The sequence below is a fragment of the Phragmites australis genome, chromosome 10 (genome assembly GCF_958298935.1).
Source record: "Phragmites australis chromosome 10, lpPhrAust1.1, whole genome shotgun sequence".
NCBI classification, from domain to species: domain Eukaryota; kingdom Viridiplantae; phylum Streptophyta; class Magnoliopsida; order Poales; family Poaceae; genus Phragmites; species Phragmites australis.
The window spans coordinates 29,379,198-29,400,183 of NC_084930.1; the positions used below are offsets into that span (position 1 = coordinate 29,379,198).

Here is a 20,986-nt window from a genome sequence, read left to right on the forward strand (position 1 = left end):
CTCTCTTCCTGACAAACCGGTGATCGATTGGGTAGATTCGGTAATGAAATTTCTGGCGACGATTCAAGCGATGAGGTAAGTAGATTTATGGATCAATGCACCAAAGATTATAGTATCGAGTTTGAACCACTCGGTTGCCAAGATAATTGTGGATGTCTAGTTCACAGCAAGTTGGGATTAATCCCCGAAATTTCTGACAATATGGATTGTCAATATACCAATCCGAAGCAATCTGACGAAGCATCCATAATGGATCTAGACATCTCCTACAGCGAAGGTTACCCCCGAGAAGTTTTCACCATCAGAAATGAGGGTAGTGATCTGGGTCATCATAACGACGACCCTGTAAACACTCGGAGTCCTTCGACTCTAGCGGCAGGCAATTGTCAGCCTCACGTGAACATAACACCTCCGGCCCTTATCGGGGCCCCAGTCACACAGCCTCTTGATCATCAATAGGAGGCTGACCGTTTTAAACTCGCGACTGCAAAGAGGATCCTCCTTCTAAAAGAGGCTCTCAAGCGCCCTCCGACCACAGATCTGGCTACCCCTGTCGGTAAGGATTGGATGAACTCAGTAGTCAACTTGACAAATGAGATCATGCTCCAAGCCAAGAACTCTCATCTCGCCCTAGCCGAGAGCAGTACTAACTAGGGCAAACCAGGAAATCCTCCGTCACGAGATGCATCTGGCCCAGAGAGGCGTAACCATAGGAAAAGTACTTTCTAGGATGACAATCGGGCAAACAATTGTTGTCGTACCTCACCAATGAAAGATCATACGATCAACGACTTGCATCAATTCATGAACAACCAGTGAAGACACTTGGGGGCTTTTGAAGAAGTTTTTTTCTACCCCTTATCGATCTAATCGGAAAATATCCTGACATTGATCAAATCGAGACCAATCTCCGATTGCTGTGGAAAAGACTCCCAAGGGCGCTAGAATCAAGTAAGGCGCCATCAACGAATGTATGGACTTCTCTATAGATCTATGGAACGTAAGCTGGCCGGCAATGTTCCGTCCTAGGACGATCGAGAAATACAATAGAAGCACAAATCATGTTGAGTTTCTCTAGATCTATACCATGATCATCCAAGCAACTAGTGAGGATGAGAAGGTAGTGGTGAATTACTTTCCCACAACCCTTGAAGGGGTAGCCAAGACATGGTTGACCAATCTATCACTGGGGACAATCTACTCATGGGAGTAGCTTTGCGACATGTTCTGAGCTAACTTTCAAGGTATGTACATTTGTGCGCCACTTACGAACATATATGGAAGGAAACCTTGCACGAGTTCGTGCGCCACTTCAGCAATACCCAGAATACCATCCTCAAGATTAGCGATTATGATGTCATACCGGTGTTCACTCAAGGGGTTAAGAGCTTGCGTTGCGTTGAAGACAATCGCTCGAAAAGAACCCAAAACTTTTATGGAGCTCATGCAGATCATCGACAAGTCTGCTAGGGCCGAGGATGTGCTCATATAAGTTAAGGAAAAGACTAAATATCTACCTGGCGTTTGTCTCGACCAGTGCACCGGCACTTCCTGAGGAAGAAGCTTTGCATCAGGCTCCAGTGAACAAGGCAGAAATACTTGGAACGACTTCCACCAAACTAACAACCACAACATCTACGATTGCCGCATGTGAAAAAAGTTGGTCAAGGCGGAGGTCGAAAAGGTGGCTAAATGAAAGAAGATTCAAGTCGTGACTCAAAGCAAGAACTTCGACCCCAAAGAGATGCTAGATACTTGTTAAAACTTCCTTGTATTCGAAAGAAGGTTCACAATCATACACAAATATTATAGTAGAAGTAGGACTCCTTCATTTAACAAGATTTTTTTAGCTCTTTTATAGATAAACTAATGGAGAGATGATTACAAAAAATCCTAAAAGGGCTACCCGGCGAAGAGGACAAAGAGACTGCCTTAACCTTCCCAATGAGAGGTTAAGGTCAGCAGCACCCCAACTCATCGTTGAACTCATCGGTGTCATAGCCTGAGATCATCGATATCTCCGACAACGATGATTTGGACTACCCACTGCAAACTACTGCTCTACGACGACATAGGGTTAGGTAAAGTCATTGGCTCTCCACCCTCATCGGTGGTTCTACTTCTCCGGCTACTCCCTCTAACTGCCCTCACCGAAATAACACAAGGACGAAGAGGATGAAGCGACAGGTGTCTTGCCATCTTTGATGGAGACACTGCCTGACACCCCCTTCTTCTCCATCTTGACCACCGCTTCTTCCTCCTCTATTTCGGCCTCCAAAAGATCCCAATTCAATTCATCTTGGACCTGAGGTGCTAGGGACTTGCCATCTTTAATAGGGACACCACGAGTCGCTGCCCTCTCTTCAACCTCCTCATCGGAAGAGATGTCGATAACCTCCACCACCAAACTAGATTATGTGGGGGATGATGGAGGAGTGAGGGGTGTGTACTCTAGGGAAGGAGGTGCATAATCTGGAGAAGATGGTGTGTACTCAGAAGGAGGAAAATCCATGATCGAACTCAAGTTTGGTGCAGCTGAGATCCGGCGTCCGAAGGTTTATATAGGCCAACGGATCAGAAGGCAAGACGCCTCACCTACCGAGCTTTAACTCTGGACATGGCTGCATTATGAGTCATGGGCTCCTAAGCGACACTAGATCATCAAAGCTATGGTTTTTTCAGCTGACCAACACGAATAAAGAGGCGAACTCCGGTGCGGTCATTTATCCAATGGATCTTCCAGTGCATAGGAGCAGTCGAAAGGACAGAGTAACGATCCCTTTGCATCCATAACGAAGAATATTTTTCACCACCATGTAAACTTTCTGCTACCATGGTTCAACTTCCAAGCCTAGCCAACGATGAGTCCAATCACCCTTGTACTTGATAAGGATAGGATGATTTTTCGGGGAGACTAGAAAATCTACCCGGATGTAAGGTTTTCTCGAGAACTCCCTGAGAACTTAGAGGCATTCGGAATCTCAGCTAAGTGATCTTAGAACATAGAAAACCCGGTTACATGTTTCACCCTAATCGGAGATCCGAGTCTAACCCGATGATACGTTCAGACAAAAAAGCTTATCTTTTGTTAGCCATGTATTTAAACCGTTGAAGCCTCATTTCACGTATTGACGGGGGTTTGACGATGAATAATAGATAGTTACCATATCCGGACACTCCAAAGTTTCTCGTATTTCTTAGGGTATATATTTATCTTTAGGAAGATGATCTCTAGATAAAAAAGAAATTACTCGTAGATACCCAAAGCATCTCGTAACCAAAAGGTTTTATCTCCAAGAACAGAAAAGAAGTTCAGAGGACAAGCCAAAATAAGTGGTCTTAAGCGATACGAGTTCCACAAGCTCATACAAACCAATAGAAACCAAGAAAGAAGTGACTAGCTAGATTTAGATCTATTTAGGCCAGCTACTCCCCTTTAACAGGCTTAGATTAATATAAGATAAATATGATATAGGTTTATTATCTTTAGAAGGTTCAAACCTATTAAAAACCCATGTATTTCTTTTATAATTCATCTACTCAAAACATCATCTATTTTTCAACAAGTTTATTAGATGAACAATTTACGAGTCGTCATAAAGTTGCAATGCTGGATCGCGCACGGGTTGATGAACTAATCTTTATAATAAATTATTATAAAAGTCTAGTTCACGTATACTTAACCACTCGAAGATTTCAATTCGTACGTGCAATAAGAATTCGAACCGATTTTTCACGATGAAGACATTGCTTAAACTAAATTTCAAAAAAATTGGAACATTCATAAGTATTTTTTAAAGATCGGAACAGTCATATTTTCTTGGAGGCATAAGTGAGCAAATATGACCCCTTACATTTCTGTAGTCGTGCTTACTACCGTCAACAGTCAATCCAAGATTTCTATCGATGTTCCAATGCTATGTCCAGTGTCCTGTACCCCGGCCGCCCGGCCCCTATTCATTTCGACCAACAAGCTTCACCCCCCAGCCAGCGTCGCCGCATCGCTGGACGTGCGGCACAATCTTAGTGATATCCACCCACCGGTTGAGCCGGGAATCGTAGCCCGGCGCCTTGAGGAAGCACGGCTCCATGGACACGTCCCTGCCGCACGGCGGGTCCGGTACTTGAGTGTCGTTCGCCGGCTTGTACATTACCCACGGCCTCAGACCGCCGAGCCCCTGCGCCACGTACCCGAACGTCGACCAGGCAGTGGTCACCAGCGCGTCCGTCAAGCTCAGCAGGTATATCTCGGCCCACGCCTTGGTGTCGTGCGACTTGGCGCCGAAGCGCTGGAACTCCTCGTGGCTCGGCTGGTGCACGCTCACCGCCTCCCCTGTAGCCGTCGCGTGCTCCCAGTACATGCTCTTGATATTCTCGTAGTACCAGGACTTGAGCGAGGTGACAAGAAGAGCTTTCGTCTTGACACTGGGCGCTGACAAGATCGGCTCTCCCGAGGTGAGCACTTCCGGGAGCAACTTCTCCTTCTGCGTGCACGTCGTGATCTGCTCCAGGAGCTCCGGCGAGTTCGGCTGGGCGCCGAAGACGCGCACCTGGATGCCTACTCGGTGCTGCGCCGCCGCGAGGTAGGCGTCGTAGTACCGCGTGACCAGGCCCCAGACATGATTGTTCGGGTGGAACAGGTACCGGCCGAGGTGGTGAAACACGGTGTCCGGCTCCGGGAACAGCAGGTCAAGCTCCTCTTGGAATGCATGTGCAAGAAACAGCCCCGGCACGATGTATTGGTCCGTCCTCATCACCAGCCACTGGATGTGCCGGAGCAACCCCTGGTCTTCGTCCCAGTAGAAGCACTTGTCGTGAATGCTAGCGTCGTGGTCGAGATGAACGTAAGCGAACGCGGGCACTTGCGCCGGTGAAACATCGGCGGCAGCGGTGGTCCCGATCACCTTGTTCTTCAGCATGTTCCCATAGCTCTCGGCGGTGTCGATGCTGAAGTTGGTGTAGTCCGTCAGTGGAAAGCCCGGCGGCAGCAGCCACGTCGTATTGGGGAACGGCTCGCAGAACAGCTGGCCCATCTCGTTGCTGGGGTCGATGAGGAGGACGCGGTCGGTGAGCACGGCGTACAGGAACGCTGACGCGGCAGCGAGGATCCGGTTCCCTAGGCCGCGGTACGATATGGAGACGATGTACCTGCACTCCGGTAACGCGACGCTCTTGCCGAACTTGAGCTGCTCCAGGGCGTTGCTGTAGACCGCGGTGCCCGGGCCGCACCGTCTCTGCAGGGCTTCGTGACGTCGTAGCTTGGAGATGAGGTACGAGGAGGGTCGCCTGCCGGCATTTCGACGGTACATGGCTGATTGGTACCTGCTATGGCAGGATTCGAAGTCGAAGCCGTCGTTCAATAGGCCACCTAGAAGCCTGTCGTAGCGTGTTGTCCTCCGGTCCAAGAAGGAAAGACCATTCGAACCTGCAAACGAGTGACCTCAGAAGTGCAAAATGGTGGAACCTTGATGTGGTGCTAATATTTCTTCCAAACAGAAGTCATTTGACAATATTTCTACTTTTGTAACCATTACTGTGGCATTTGATTATATTTCTACTTTTGTAACCAGTACTTCACATTTCTTCCAAGCAGCAGTCAGAGTGTCTGACAGGTCTAAAAGATCAGGAATTCATAAATGTCCAAAGGGTAAAAAGCATGAAAAACTTCTGGGGATGAACATTGTGCAAATAGATGTTACAGAGAGAAGTTAGAATACTTCACATTATTAACTGGAGCATATCTAATCCACTGAAACATTTCCTGTAAAGATCAGCACTTCAGTATAACCGACGCATTTGATAAAGGTAGCTAGCTAGTAAGGCCAGACATCTAGATCACAGAATTAGCACCTTACTGTACTTGACAAAATTACGTGCAGACAGTGGATAGAATTCACCTTGGCGTAAGCCGGCCACGGCAGTATCAATCCAGACTGCCGGCGCTCCAACATTGCGCCAGCCGAGAACGACGGCGAGGGGCGCCACGGTCATCAGAAAGGCGGCGAGCACGGCGCTCACCATCCAGCTCCATCGCCTGTCGACGTCGGCCTGCTTCTTCATCTTCTTCGCCGCCATGAACCGCGGAGCCTCTTCAACCTCCCACCAGTGCAGCTGTTACCTTTCGTACAGTGCTCTCGGCACACATGGCATGCTTCTTGGCTGCCGGAATCGCTGAACTTGCTACGGGTGCATTGCATTGCAAGTCAACAAGTACAAGTCTTGAATTACCCCCGTTGGCGTTTCGCGATGCAGCTGAGTTGGGACTGGCAATCTCGAACGACTATATTGCTCATATTTGACGTATTTCGAGTACTCTGACATGTATAGATTTTGGACGTGCTGCTAAATAATATAGTCATCACGTTTGGGTGGGGGGGGGGGGTCTATGCGAAACATACATGTGAAAACGTCTTTGCTGATTCTGAAAAAATGGTAGAAGTAAACGCCTGGAGTAACGAGTGGTTTTTTTCTTGGTGTTGTGGTTCGTGTCCTTGTGCTTTGGGTTGAACGTTACGCATCAAATGGATGGGAATCTGTGTGGAGCAATGTTGTAATTGAATTGAACAACGTGATCCATTGGTAAACGTAGCTTGTTTGCAAAGGTTGAAATTCGATGTACATCGGTGCTATCAGACCTTAAATTGTTGGTAGGATGGACCTTGTACGTTTGGCTGCTATAATTTGACCGGGGGGCTTAGTTGCCTATGCACTCTATCTTTCCTCACAAAAAAAAACTTTTCCCTTGGTAAACGTAGCTTGATTCACATTAACAACTTATAGATATTGATCAACCTTTTCATTTTGATAAATAGTAGTATTGATCTTCCTGGTTGATAAGAGATAATATTATTAGAAATATCTCTCTAGCTTACGTGGGCCCCTGGCTATTTTCTAAAAATGTGTATGACCAAAGTGAGATATGTGAATAACGGGAACGCGGTAAATTTGATAACTTATTAGTGTCGGTTTTGACCGAATCGATATTGATAAGTCGAGATTTATAATTAGTTCTGTAGTAGTATTAGTTTATGAATACTCTATGTAATCCTCTCACAATACATACTTGTAAGGGCAACATCTAGAGAGCATTTCAACTACAAAGATTCAGAGAGCTCATCAATTAGACGTAGGATGCCTCACGACCTTAAACCAATATAAATTGCGTGTTTTACTTGACTCTCGGACGCGAGGCCCGTTAAACGGTTGGCCGTCCCCGCATACGTTCGTGCGACGCCATGACGTGTTCCTTTCCAAGTATTAGCCACGTGAACGCTCTAACTCGTGTTCGTTTACAACAAGAAGTACCTATCTTCATTTCTGCGGAGCGAAGCGATGGACAACCTTTGGAGATGACGAATCTGTGTATAATATATCAATAATTCCAGGGAAAGAACTCCGTGATGGTATTTAATATTTGCTAATCTATTACATATATTAAAGGGCCAAGAATTAGAGCAATCTTATAGGTAAGTTACTGTAGCTACAGGTTATATAGGTTAGATGTGTACGTATATATGTGCATATGTGTATGTGTGTATATATATGTATATGTATATATATCCATATATATACACATAATGAATAGTCTAAAATGTATAAGAAAATATCTAAAACTCAAAAAATATGAAACAAATTTAGTTAGGTTATATTGTTGTCATCTACATGTTAAAATTATGTGCATATATGAAAATATCATTGTTTTCCTTATAACTAGGAAGGCTGCCCGCGCATTTGCGCGGCTAGTTTTGATACATCATTTTTATATAATTGATAGTCCATATTAAACTTTAGAAATATCTATATATACAGGAATTGAATGAAAAATAAATTAGAAAATTTCTTTGTACACAATGTTCTTTGCCATGTCCTCAGCTTGACTTTCTGAGTCGTCGATTAGCACCTTCAAACCTTTTCTATTTGTGACTCTAGATAATGCCACGTATAATTGTCCATGGCAGAATACTTGTTTAGGCAAATATAATCCAACCTTGTTAAGTGACTGTCCTTGACTCTTATTGATAGTCATAGCAAAGCAAACTGACAAAGGATATTGTCTTCTTTTTAGCTTGAACGGCCACTTTGTATCACTTGGTGACATGATTATTCGTGGTATAGTTACTTTATTGCCCACATGTGTTCCAGTAATTATTTGTGCCTCGATGGAATTTTTTCCAAGTTGAGTGATTGTCATTCTTGTACCGTTGCATAACCTTGCATATTGGTTGATATTTCTAAGGAGCATTACTGGCAGTCCGACTTTGAGCTTCAGTTCGTGGTTTGGAATCCCTGGGAACTTCAAGGTATTGAGAAACTCCTTAGGGTACATGTGCTCCATATTGTTTGTTGATGCATTGCATACAGAGTCACAGCTTAGGTAAGTCACCTCTTCACCTTTTATTTGGCTCATGATATAGTCATTTATCTGCTCGACTGTTTCATTTCTTGAGCACAATATGGCTCTTTCTTCAAGAAAATTTCTGTTTTTTAAGTTAGACATCAAGTCTGGATACGTGCTTTTGACAATTATTTGTCTGGGGTCATCTCCTTTTTTTAACAGTAGATCACATGGAATTTTTATGAACTCTTCTCCGTCATCTGATGCTGTTTTGCCATCACCAATATTAAGTATCCACTTATAATTAAATAAATATATTAAATATCAATAAATTCATAAATAAATATTGAGATGTCAAAAAATAGTGAATCTAATTTTTTTTAATCTTTTTTATCATGCTTATGAGAAAAATGAGTGCGACGTAGGCAGGTCAATCCGCCTAAGTAATGATCTACTATTATCGGATGCATGCCCTGTTTTACGCTTGCACATGCTCATTTTTTTCCTTTTAGATAAAAAATAGACAAACACTAGACTCACACCACTCTCACGAGTCTCCTACACATGCTATAAAATTAATTATTGGACACCAGTAGCGCATCTCCTACACATGCTAGAAAAGTAATTATTGGACCCTGTACACACTCTAAAACTCAAACCTCTAGTGGGCTTAATGCACACCCACAGCCTCATCTATCTGTCCACAAGCTAATTTCCCCTAATTTTCTTTTCCAGAGAAAGTGACATGCACGTTTTTTGCACTAAGAGAAAAAGGACTTAAGTTTAGCACCAATTTTCTTTAATCATTACTACAGAACTAATCATAAATGACGATTTATCACTACCGATTATGTAAGAACCGACGGTAAAAATGTATCACTGCCGATTGTGCAAGAATTGATAGTGAAAATATATCACTGCCGGTTCTTAATCTTTCGCGCTCGAACCATGATGGAGCAGCTAAGAATTGACACTGCTAGTCAGTATCAGTGTTGATTCGTGTTACAAACCACCGATAGTTCGTCCAAACCTGGAATTTTGATCGATTATAGTTTTAGCTCGCTCTCACGTCCAGCTCTAGATATTTTTTTCTTGACTCTCTCTCTCTCTCTTATCTCCTCCACCATATGTATCTCTCTCTCATCACCTCCCCTACCACCTCCCTCACCGGCCTCCTCCTCCTCCTCCCCTCGCTTGATCCACGACGTGATCCAGTGGGGATCCACGGTGGGATCCAGCCATGGATCTCGCTAGGGGCAGAGATAGCAGCCATCGAGCTGGGGTCTGGAGCGGATGGCGGACGGCGGTGCGGTGCGGATGGAAAGTTGGGGTTGCAGCGTGTTATGTGGCGGTGGTCTTCGTGCCGCCGTATCTGGATGTGTGTGTGTGTGCGTGCGCGCGCCGTCGAGCTGGCGGAGGATGTCGAGCTGGGGCTGGGAGTGAACGACGGTGTGGTGCGGATGACGAGCTGGGGGCACGACGTGTTCTATGGTGGTGTCCTTCGTGCCGCCACATCTGGGTGTGTGTGTGTGTCATCGAGCTAGCGGAAGATGTCGAGTTGGGTGCAGGCAATGGCAGCAACGACAGCGAGGGGTCCATGCGAGATGGTGTGTTCGGTGAGGTCCATAATAGTGATCCGAGCTCCACAATGGTGAGCAATGTGGCAGCGGGCTCGAGTGGCTTCGGTTCGAGCACCTGCTTGAACTCAGATTTTTTTTTTCCGCGAAATGATTTCACTGCCGGATTCATAACCGGTAGTGGTAGTGCTCGACTTTCACTATCAAGTATTCACTGCCGGAAGCAAAACTGGCAGTGAAGGCCGATTTGCAACCGGCAATGTTAGCTTGATCTGTAGTAGTGAATGTAGAAAGTAGAACACAAGCAACCGCTACATACTCTACCTAGCGGCAAATCAGGATGTTGTTTTTAGTTAAACTATTTACTGTTTGATTGATAATGACTATAGTAATGGATTGGAGAAGTTGAAAGAATATCAATCTGAACTTAGAGATATATTACAATAGATTTGAACCTTTTGGTAGACAACTTTCAATTCTGATCCAAAAACTTTCAAATGAGGATTTTTTTATTCAGATTTAAAATGAAACAAGAGATAGGTCGAAAATTGGATATGAAAACTATCTAAACAGGTTTCAAATTTTCTCTAAAGAAAAAGACTTTAATTTTTCCATCAACCTCAGCCTAGCAGTTTCTCCCCCAAGAACTTACAATTCAGACTGAAAACTTTAGGTTACGAATTTAAATTCCGATTTCATACTTTTGATTTAGGTAAAGAAACGTTCATGCCAAACCTAAAAGATAGAGTGGTCTGGGTATGAGAGAAATAAATCCAATAATCCTTAAGAATTATGTTGTTTGTACTCAGGCTGGCCACAAAAGATTACAAGGAGGGGTACCGCACCACCAAGTAGCTGAGAAGAACTATGTTGCCAAGTTAAGAAAAAAAGCTGATCACAGAAAAAGTAATCAACGAGCGCATGTTCATTAACATTTCAGAGATTAAACTAGGTTCAACTCTAATCAGATGCCATAATCTATAAAAAAAAATCAAGCACGGAGAGAAGATGTTCCATAACTTCGTGGTAAAAGAGGGGAGTATCAAATCTTAAGGTACTCACATAACCTACAAGCACCTAGATTCGAATCTAGTGAACGACCTCTCAACTGTAGGTTCTACCAGCTAAGCTATTACTCAGTTCGCAAATGTCATAATTAAAATCGAAGTGTTTGATAAGAGTGGTTTCTCTCCTCAACCTAAAATAAAGATGTTAAGTGAAAAAATTGACTTCTCTCTTCAAATATTCGATTTGGACGAAGTTACCCATCATCCTTAGCCTCAGGCATTAACCGCCACCGATTTTTACTCCCTTCACAGCCCCAATCTCTATGGTGGGTGGTGGCCTCATCTCGACATCGTGTTTTTATTTTATTTTTCAAACAATGATAGGAGATGTACCTCATTTAATTAACAGAGATAATACAAACGCAGATAATGAAGAGAGACCAAGCCAACATCTGAACCAGCTCTTGTGGGGGGTGGTGGAGATGCAAGCGTATGAATCCATACATCAGGATTCAAATCCTGTTGTCTACAGTTTACACACAAACGAATGAATTCAGCGGTTTATTTGTAGGTGTATAATAGAGGTGTACTCGTGTGTGAATGAGTGTGGCTGCATGCGTGGTGATGAGTGTGGCATGCGCGTTATCCTTGTATTGTAGAAAAAAACCTCAGGTTTTTAAGATTTGTTAAATTCAGATTTTTGGTAAAATTATTGGAGCACTATCTTTGGGGAGTGTCTAGTTTTGAAGTGACCGAATTTGTTAATTTTCAGTCACTTTTTTAACCTTAAGTCAAAACCCAACAACTCACGTAGTATTACAACTTTAAGGAAAAATAGAAAAATAGACAACATATGTTGGTGTATTTATCAATATAGACAACAGATCAACGTATTTGTAAATTTAGTACTTGTATTCGGCACCTTAAAATCCAAAAATCCGATTTTGAGATATGAAACACCGAAAAAAGACTGACTCAGCCGTATTCGGTACATCACTGCTCACCCGTATTCGGCACCTCAGGTGCCGAATATGGACAACAATATCGTATTCGGTACAGCCTGTGCCAACGCTTTTAAAAAAATAGTCCAACAAATGTAAACATTTTCATGAGAAAACTAGAGATCACTAGCAATCCATTTTAATTGGTTTGATCCAAAAAGCTTGAGCTAATATTTAATTAAAATTCTTCAAATAAACCAACTTTATAAATTCTAGCAATATTTAATGCCTCAAATAAATTCTCAAAAATCTAGAAAAAAATCACTAATATTCTTCTCATGTGATGTACTAATTTATAAAAATATTTTCAACCCTAAGTGAGTTTCTTTGTAATGCTCCATTTATATGCATTTTTATCATTTCATGTAATATTCTCTTTTTATTCAATTTGAATAAAAATAATTTAACATGAACAAATCCTTGGTTATCATATTAATATTAAGCCTTTGTAATGCTCATTTATATGTCTTTTTTACATTTCATATTAATATTAAGTCTTGTTGGAAAGAATTCTGCAAGGTAATTTTACAATGAATTAACGTTGGGAGGATACAAATTCTAATTTATCGAATATTAATAGTTGTGAAGAACAATTACCATATAACCAGGCATAGAGATTAAATACGCTGATAAACCTTACATTTGATATGAGATTTTTCGTCGGTGCGTGAATGGGCAGTAACCATAAAGAGATGACGACAACAAATATTGGTATGTACGGGAAGCCTAACGACTAACTTAATAGCGTGACACTGCTAAACCTAACATGCCTTAGAGAATGAAAATAGACCAAGTTACAAAAGATGATCTCTAGTCTCTACTGAGTGCACTTGGGATATTTGCCCTTCCTCAGATCATCGGGGCCTGAAGTCTTAGCGCTTCCTTTCCCTTTCATCCACGTGAGCTTTAGCCGCGGCATGCTCCTTCACTGCCCTCCTCATGCACTCCTCCTCCTAACGCTTAAGCCGTAGTTTCTCCTATTATTGCTCGTACTTTCGATGTTTGTACACTTCTCTCCTCCACCGCATGCTTATTTGGACCCACTGCTTCTGGTCATCACTTTGCTCCATATCTAGTCATTCCATGAAGTCATATAGAGGTGGAGGAGACTAGACAAATGAAAGAAGATGAGAGATTAGTAAGACAGTGCATGAAATCATAGGGAAAGTGCCACATGAGTGATGTATGTTGCTATACCCGTGGGTACTCGTATGGTCCATATCGAGGCTTATCGTACTGGTAGTTAGCACATATGAAGAAGCTTAGATCATAGGTGTAGGAGATTTCATGGGACTCGCGAAGCCTACAAGGGTCGTCACAGAAGTACATCGGTGGTTTGACCCCCTATGGGATAAAAATCCCCCAATATTTCTTGGGTGGGCTTGGTGGAGCTAAGTAAGACATTGCAATTAAGAGAGCTGAGTATGGACTGGTCTATCCATGGATGAGGGTAGAGTTATTTATGGTGGCTAGGGGCTGGTGCATGGATTGAGTGTATAGGCATGGCTAGAGGCTGGAGCATCTATGTGAAAGCTGGAAAAGTTTCGGAGTTCATCATGAGTTATTGTTGCCTCTGCATGGATTCCTATGAAAGCTGGGTCATGTAGTCACTTCGTGTCTATTGCATGACTCACGACAAAGGTGTTGTCATTTCATAGTTAAAGCTATGTCGTGTGGTCACTTCCTATCTAAAGACTAACTCACGATAGAGGTGTTGTCATTTCATGGTTAAAGCTATATCGTGTGGTCACTTACTGTCTAAACACTGACTCACGACAGAGGTGTTGTCATTGCATAGTTAAAGCTACATCGTGTGGTCATTTCCTGTCTAAAGACTGATTCATGACAGAGGTGTTGTCATTTCATAGTTAACACAGTTAAAGCTACGCTGTGTGGTCACTATCTAAAGACTGACTCACGATAGGAGTGTTGTCATTTCATGGTTAAAGCTGAGTCGTGTCGTCACTTTGTGTCTAAAGGGTGTCTCACGATAGAGGTATTGTATTTTAATTCATAGCAGCATTATCACGGTCTCGAAAGTAGCCCACCCTTCTATAAAGTATGAGCTCAATGATGACACATAATGGGAGGTCCCGTACTCCCTTTAGGACATTGTTGAACGCCTCCGCTATGTACGATGTCATGATAGTGTACCTAACATGGATACAAAAATTTTAGAACGCCTATTTGCATAAGACATGGTTAAATATGTAATTTAAATTCTAAGTGCTAACCTAGCACCGTGAGTGTTATGGATTATGGCCCAATGCTCTGTTGGCTTCCCTGCTATCCACTGGCTAAACGTATCACATGAACAGTTAACGATAGTTTGTCCCCCAACCATTTGCGTTCGCAGATGGTCCTCCTGTTCTTGTTGATTTGTCATTATCTTGCGAGTGGTTTTATTTAACTCTCTCCATATCTCATTGAACTCTGTCTGCTGGTTCTGCAGACACAAACCTTTGAATCTCTTTACAAGAGACTTACTACAATACCTTGTGTACAGGTTCGCTCCCAAGTAGCGCATGCAACACCTTCTCTTCACATCAGGCAATGCAATGACGTAGTTTGTGCTATCATACAACATGTCCAACGCATGCAGAATGGCCTTGTTGCAGTCAGAGATGATGCAAACTTGTTCCATGTTGCCCACGACACGTGTTCTCAACAAAGTGAGGAACCACAACCAGCTATCATTATTCTCACTCTCAACCATTGCAAAGGAGAGAGAAATAATCTGATTATTTGCATCCGCCGTTATCGCTGTCATAAGGGTACCATGGTACTTGCTGCTCAGAAATGTGGCATCCACGCATAGAACCGGTATGCAATGTCTGAAAGTTTCGATGCATTGTCCAAAGGAGTAGAATAACCTAATGAGGTATCGGTCAGTGGTGTTATATGATCCATCCTCTAGCTTGATCGGCTCATCCGCTATCGCCCATTGAGTCCCTGGATTCATCATGGCAATCTTCTGCAATAGCCTTCGAGCATAGTTGTAAGACTTCTCGAAGCTTCAAAATAGCATCTTCAACGCCTTCTACTTCGTTTGCCACGCTGTGTGGTAATTGATCAGCATACCCATCTTAGTCTGCACCTCCTCCATAATGGATTTTGGCAACAAACAAATATCCGTGCTAACAAGAGTGATGAGGCTATGAACCTCGCATCAATGGCGTGGCTCACATTCATAATAGCCTCTTCGCTGCATGTATGTGGGGTGTGTCTACTGATCACAAAATAGTTCTCATGTTTAGGCTTATGTACTCGTACGAAGTAAGGACAAATTGGGTGTTTGAAACACTTGACCTCATACTCCTTAGGGTTAGACCGGGCGCACTTGTGGTCCCTTCTTGTCATTACAGCATAGTTTCTAATAAAGTGGACGACCTCCCCCTGTTACAAAATTGTTGCCCGACTTAGATGTCCCTATTCTGGAACCCCCAATTAGATATACTCAACGACGATACAATCCAGCAAACCAGTACTACGGAAGTACTGGATCGCCGGCACCGGGTCATCATTGTCAGCATCTTCTTCATCCCCGCTATCACCGGCTTCATCATCCATGCATCCTGCATCTACATCAGAATGATCCACTCTAGCTCCATCTCTACTAGAACTACCCTCCCCGGCATGCCCTCATCCTCTTCATGCATCACCTGCTGGCATGATCCTTCCACGGTACTCACTGGATCACCATGCACCAGTTGTGGTACTATGTTTACGTACACCCTTATATTAAAGTTCTCCTCCAATACCTTGCGTGAGTATAAAGCCCATGCATTGTTTCTTTTCATCTCGAACAACGTATGGATAACGACTGAGCTATTTGGAACAACCCGTGGCCGCACACCCTCCAAGACAACAGTATGGGATTGCTGGTTTACATGCAAAAGGCTCATAACATGTGATTTCAGGTCATCTAGGTCATTAGGTATCTCAATCGAACTTTCTACGTGGTGGTAGTTCTAAATTGTTACGAGCCTCCCATACAAAACTGGAACATTCTCTATAATAAATATGGAAAGTCATATTGTATCTAGTAAACAAATGTACATCTAATAAAATTACTACTTATATATTTGCACGGTACACATGCTAAATATGTAAGTAATTAAAAATGCTAATTAAATCATTATTATTAAATAAAAATAAAATAATGAATATTCAATATTGAATTAAAATATTATTTAAATTAACATGAAAGTTACATTGACCAAATATTCAATCTCCTTATAAATTGATACTGCACTATTAACATATTCATAAATTTCTTTGCATTGAGTGAGCTAAGCTGAGGTGCCCTGAATTTTTTTACTAATCAATTTTGCACTAATTACTATTATATAATCTACTAACATAAGCAAATAATTACTATTACACAACAACACACTAATTACTATTATATAAATTCACACTAATTACTATTACACTACCTAAGCAAATAATCAGATTCATATAATCAAGCTAAGCAAATAATTGAACAAATGTAACTACCGAGTTAAACACTCTAATTACTATTATTGTTGCAAATATTAATTAAAAACATAATTTAAGTACTTATTGTATCTCACGCTGCTACTCCTCCTCGTCTCAGGCTGATTCTCCTCTTCTCGCGCTACTTCTTCTCTCCTCTTCACACGCTGCGCTGCTGCTTCTCCTCTCATCTCCTCCTTTACGCTTCTGCTCTTCTCTCGTGCTGCAGCTGCACTCATTTTATAGCGCAGAGTGGAGAGACAAAAAGTGACATGAATTGACCGATTTGACAGGACACCAAAAGCACGGCAACATTGTGTGGGCAGGGCGCCGAAAGCATCCCGGTCGTATTCGGTATCTCAGGTGTTGAATACGGTCCGCCAGTCTTTTTTTGGTGTTTTAGGTCCTAAAATCGGATTTTTGGATTTTGAGTACCAAATACAGGTGTTAGATTTACAAATACGTCAGTGTGTTATCTATTTTTTGGTAAATACACCGACGTATGTTGCCTATTTTTTCATTTTTACCCAATTTTAAGCTATGTAGCTGTACTTTTAGGTGATTGAGATAAAAGAAATTTTCAGGCGATTGAAAATTAGCAAAGCTGTTATGTTTTTTCGTCTCTTTTTTTTTCTTTCAATAAAGCCTATCTCTTACATTCTGTCACATGTACTCTTGGTCTAACAGTCTCGATTGATAAATCTTCTATGTCTGTATCAAAGCCACCAACGTACATGTATACAGTATACAACGTACTAGTACTAGGTTACGAATTGCCATCGACAAGCTTCAAACCCCAGCTCATATCGATGCAATGCTGGACCTGCGGCACGATCTTCCCGGTGTCCGCCCCCCGCTTCAGCCTGCAGTCATAGAACGGCGGCGCGTGGAAGCACGGTTCCATGGAGACGTCCCGGCCGCACGGTGGGTCCGGCACTTGAGTTTCGTTCGCCGGCTTGTACATCACCCACGGCCTCAGGCCGCCGAGCCCCTGCGCCACATACCCGAACGTCGACCAGCCGGTGGTCACCAGCGCGTCAGTAAGGCTCAGCAGGTATATCTCGGCCAACGCCATGGTGTCGTGCGACTTGGCGCCGAAGCGCTGGAACTCCTCGTGGCTCGGCTGGTGCACGCTCACGGCCTCGCCGGTGGCCGCCGCGTGCTCCCAGTACATGCTCTTGATTTTCTCGTAGTACCAGGACTTCAGTGAGGTGACCAGAACGGCTTTGGACTTCCGGCTAGGTTCCGGCACGACGGGCTCTGCCCCGGTGAGCGATTTCGGGAGCAGCCCCTGCTTCTGCGTGCACATCGTGATCTGCTCAAGGAACTCCGGCGAATTCGGCTGGGCGCCAAAGACGCGCACCTGGATGCCCACCCGCTGCTGCGCCGTCGCGAGGTAGGCGTCGTAGTACCGCGTGATGAGGCCCCAGACGTGGTTGTTTGGGTGGAACAGGTACCGCCCGAGGTGGTGGAACACTGTGTCCGGCTCCGGGAACAGCCTGTCGAGCTCCTCCTGGAATCCCATGACCAGGAACAGCCCCGGCACGATGTAGTTGTCCGTCCTCATCACCAGCCACGGGATGTTCCGGAGCACCCTCTGGTCCTCGTCGCAGAAGAAGAACTTGTCGTGGTCGGTGGCGTCGTGGTTGAGATGGACGTACGCGAACACCGGCAGCTGGGCCGTCGACACGTCCCCGTCGTCGTTTCTGATCACATTGCTCTTCAGCATGTTACCGTAGCTCTCGGCGGTGCTGACGCTGAAATTGGTGTAGCTTGTCAGTGGGAAGCCGGACGGCAGAACCCACGTCGTGCCGGGAAATGGCTCGCAGAACAGCTCGCCCATGTCGTTACTGGGGTCGACGAGGAGCACGCGGTCGGTGAGCAGCGCGTACAGGAACGCCGATGCGGCGGCGAGCATCCGGTTCCCCAGACCGCTATAAGATATGGAGACCAGGTACTTGCAGTCCGGCGAGCCAATGCCGCCGCTCTTGCCCGACCTGAGCTGCTCCAGCGCGTTGCTGTAGGCGACGGTGCCCGGGCCGCACCGTTGTTGCAGGGCTTCGCGCTGCCGCAGCTTGGAGATAAGATACGGGGAGGGTCGCCTGCCGGCATGTCGACGGTACATGGCGGATTGGTACCTGCTGTGGCAGGATCTCTCGTCAAATCCTTCAGCCAAGAGCCCGCCGAGGAGCTTGTCGTGAGATCTTGCCGGCCACCGCAGGAGGAAACCATCGCCTGAACCTGACAGAACGGATGAAATCGTCAGATGCATCGATACGGAGGTAAACTCCATCCGCTGAATTTGTATTATTGCCGTCGCGTAGAAAATTTCTCAGATGTACATGCAAGTCGCGGAACAGTTTGCAGCGGAATGTAGCACGGCATTGATCAGAAACATCGATCTGAGATCGTGCCTGAACTTGTTCGTGTACGAACGTGACATGACGAGATCTAGCTAGCCTACCTCGGCGCAAGACTTTGGCGGCGTTGATCGAGACGGCCGGCGCACTGGTGCGCGCGCCGAGGAGGATGACCATCGCCGACACGGTCATGACGAAGGCGACGAGCACGACGTTCGACGCCAAGCACCGCGGCCTCTTGGTCCGATGCGTGAACGCCAGCGCCGCCTCATCGGCGCCCACCCAGCGGCCTGCAGCCGAGCGCCACTGCTCCTTTCGCGGCGCCGCGGCGCCGTCGACGCCCACCTTGGCTTCGCGTTGCCGCATTGCTAGGCCAGTGCCGACCTGCTAGCGGTGTGTCAAGGTGCGACGCCAAATGCAGCAGCTCAGGTGCCGGCGGGGTTGACGGATCAAATTTTTATTGCGAAGCACATCACTAGTTCACTACTGCTAATCTTGGGCACTGGTAATCCGCATCTGAGATCGGTCACGACGGGAAGTAGTACTATTGTTGACTGAACCGAAATTTAACTAAAAAATTTTAGACTACAAGTTAACTACTATATTTAAGTCATTTCTACTAGATACTCTAAAAATATATCCCCTATAATACTGTTACAACATCTTCTAATATTATTACAGTATCTTCTATTTTTTTCATTTCCAACAGCTACCATATTTCCTACCTTCCATTACTCTACTGTTTTTCTCGGACCCGCGTGCATATGCCAGCTACAGTGATACGGGAGCCGTATCCAACCTCAAATTTGCTAAGAGCCGTATCCAATCGGCATCACTGCAGCAACGAAAAAGGAGATATACCATAGCTGTTGGAGTCGTATGCGACAGCTAGAATCGGTAAAAATATAGATGCCGATAGTTTACCGGCTCTCCTGGAGATAGCCTCATCGCCACACACATGCCAATGCTACGTTGGGTGTTCAGTGTTCACCGAGTACGAGAAATTCCTACGTCAGTTAGAGCCTGAGTCCATCCCATATTTTAGCGTGGTTGTAGATCGAACCAGTTGCCCATTGAATTACCTGGACTAAAATTATACAAAACCAATGCTTTGTATAGCAAGCACTGAGACACCGAGACACCACAACAGTAGCAAGCACTGCGACACCGACATACCTCTTCCATTTATGAGCCGGAGCGGTTGAGAATCTGACGCTGTCAGCAGCCGCCGGTCGCCGGAGAGCAGGAACAGCACAAGCAGAGGAACAGAGAGTAGCAAGATGATCCTGACAACTCCGTGGCGTCCCCGGCGCTTCGCCATGTCTGTGAAAACTTGGCGTCCTCTCTCTTGCAACCCTTCCCACCGGCACCAGTCCTGCGAGCAGCGGCAAATTCATAGGGAAATATTTCACTGCAGGTCAACTGCGTACGAAGCTCTGCCCGTGTCGTGTCGTCGTGCCCAGCACTCCAGTCTGGTGCTCCAAGAATCATAGATGCATGCCGCGACGTGCGCAGAATAATGCTCTCCACGGTGTTCTGAAGATGTTACGTCGAGCCGTCGATGGGTCATTAAGATTTTAGCAGTATGAACGGCCATGAAGCGGCCTTCGGGAAAAAAAAAAAAGGCCAGCAGCACAAATCTTGGACACGTGGATCGGTGTCAGACAGAAAACTAAAAAATGTAGTTTTGTGATGCATTGGCGCTAGACCAGGGCATGGGCCAGGCCGGGCCGGGTTCAGATTGGGCTGAAGAAAATTATATTTAAATTTGGGCCTAAAATAGCTACCCGGCCTGGCCCTAGAAGACCATTGGGCCAACAAAATCAGGCCGAAACAAGGCTATCCTGTCACTTTTAACATGTAAAAATAAATTAAAATAATGTTTCGGCTTAGGCTCGGACTTGGCCCAGGTAACTTCGGGCTATACACATGCTGCCCAATCGTAGCCCAGAACAGCCAATGGGACAGCCGAGCTCGGGCTTTTTGGCGAGGCAATGTTTTCCTTAGGTTTAATTAACGTGCAAAAATTGTAGTTTTGCGACTTCTGAAATATGTTGTTTTACCATAATACTATTGTATTAAATTTTTAGTTGTGTGAATCAACTTTTTAACTACGTAGAATTGTGATAGTTTTGTCGCTTACCTGCAGTTTTGCGAAATCTACTCTTTTAATATCTAGTTCGAATTTGATTATATGAAAATGATATGCATTCGGTTGTCTAAAATA

At 44.6% G+C, this 20,986-nt stretch overlaps 3 protein-coding genes across 3 annotated transcripts; all 3 read right to left on the reverse strand.

The window, feature by feature from the left end:
- Positions 1 to 3,780: 3,780 nt before the first annotated feature.
- On the reverse strand, positions 3,781 to 6,166 carry LOC133883354 (galactoside 2-alpha-L-fucosyltransferase-like). The gene is made up of 2 exons (XM_062322658.1): positions 5,898 to 6,166; positions 3,781 to 5,425 (listed from the first exon to the last, which is right to left on the reverse strand). The coding sequence occupies exons 1-2, from the start codon at positions 6,073 to 6,075 to the stop codon at positions 3,954 to 3,956; spliced, it is 1,650 nt and encodes a 549-aa protein (XP_062178642.1). The 5' UTR covers positions 6,076 to 6,166; the 3' UTR covers positions 3,781 to 3,953.
- A 1,662-nt stretch (positions 6,167 to 7,828) lies between these two features.
- LOC133930218 (uncharacterized) lies at positions 7,829 to 14,564 on the reverse strand. The gene is made up of 4 exons (XM_062376882.1): positions 14,416 to 14,564; positions 14,020 to 14,074; positions 11,618 to 11,656; positions 7,829 to 8,275 (listed from the first exon to the last, which is right to left on the reverse strand). Exons 1-4 carry the CDS (start codon positions 14,562 to 14,564, stop codon positions 7,829 to 7,831), a joined length of 690 nt encoding a protein of 229 aa, XP_062232866.1.
- Positions 14,565 to 17,101: 2,537 nt separating this feature from the next.
- Positions 17,102 to 19,125, reverse strand: LOC133883394 (fucosyltransferase 2-like). Its single transcript, XM_062322710.1, has 2 exons — positions 18,864 to 19,125; positions 17,102 to 18,640 (listed from the first exon to the last, which is right to left on the reverse strand). Exons 1-2 carry the CDS (start codon positions 19,123 to 19,125, stop codon positions 17,166 to 17,168), a joined length of 1,737 nt encoding a protein of 578 aa, XP_062178694.1. The 3' UTR covers positions 17,102 to 17,165.
- Between the last annotated feature and the right edge of the window lie 1,861 nt (positions 19,126 to 20,986).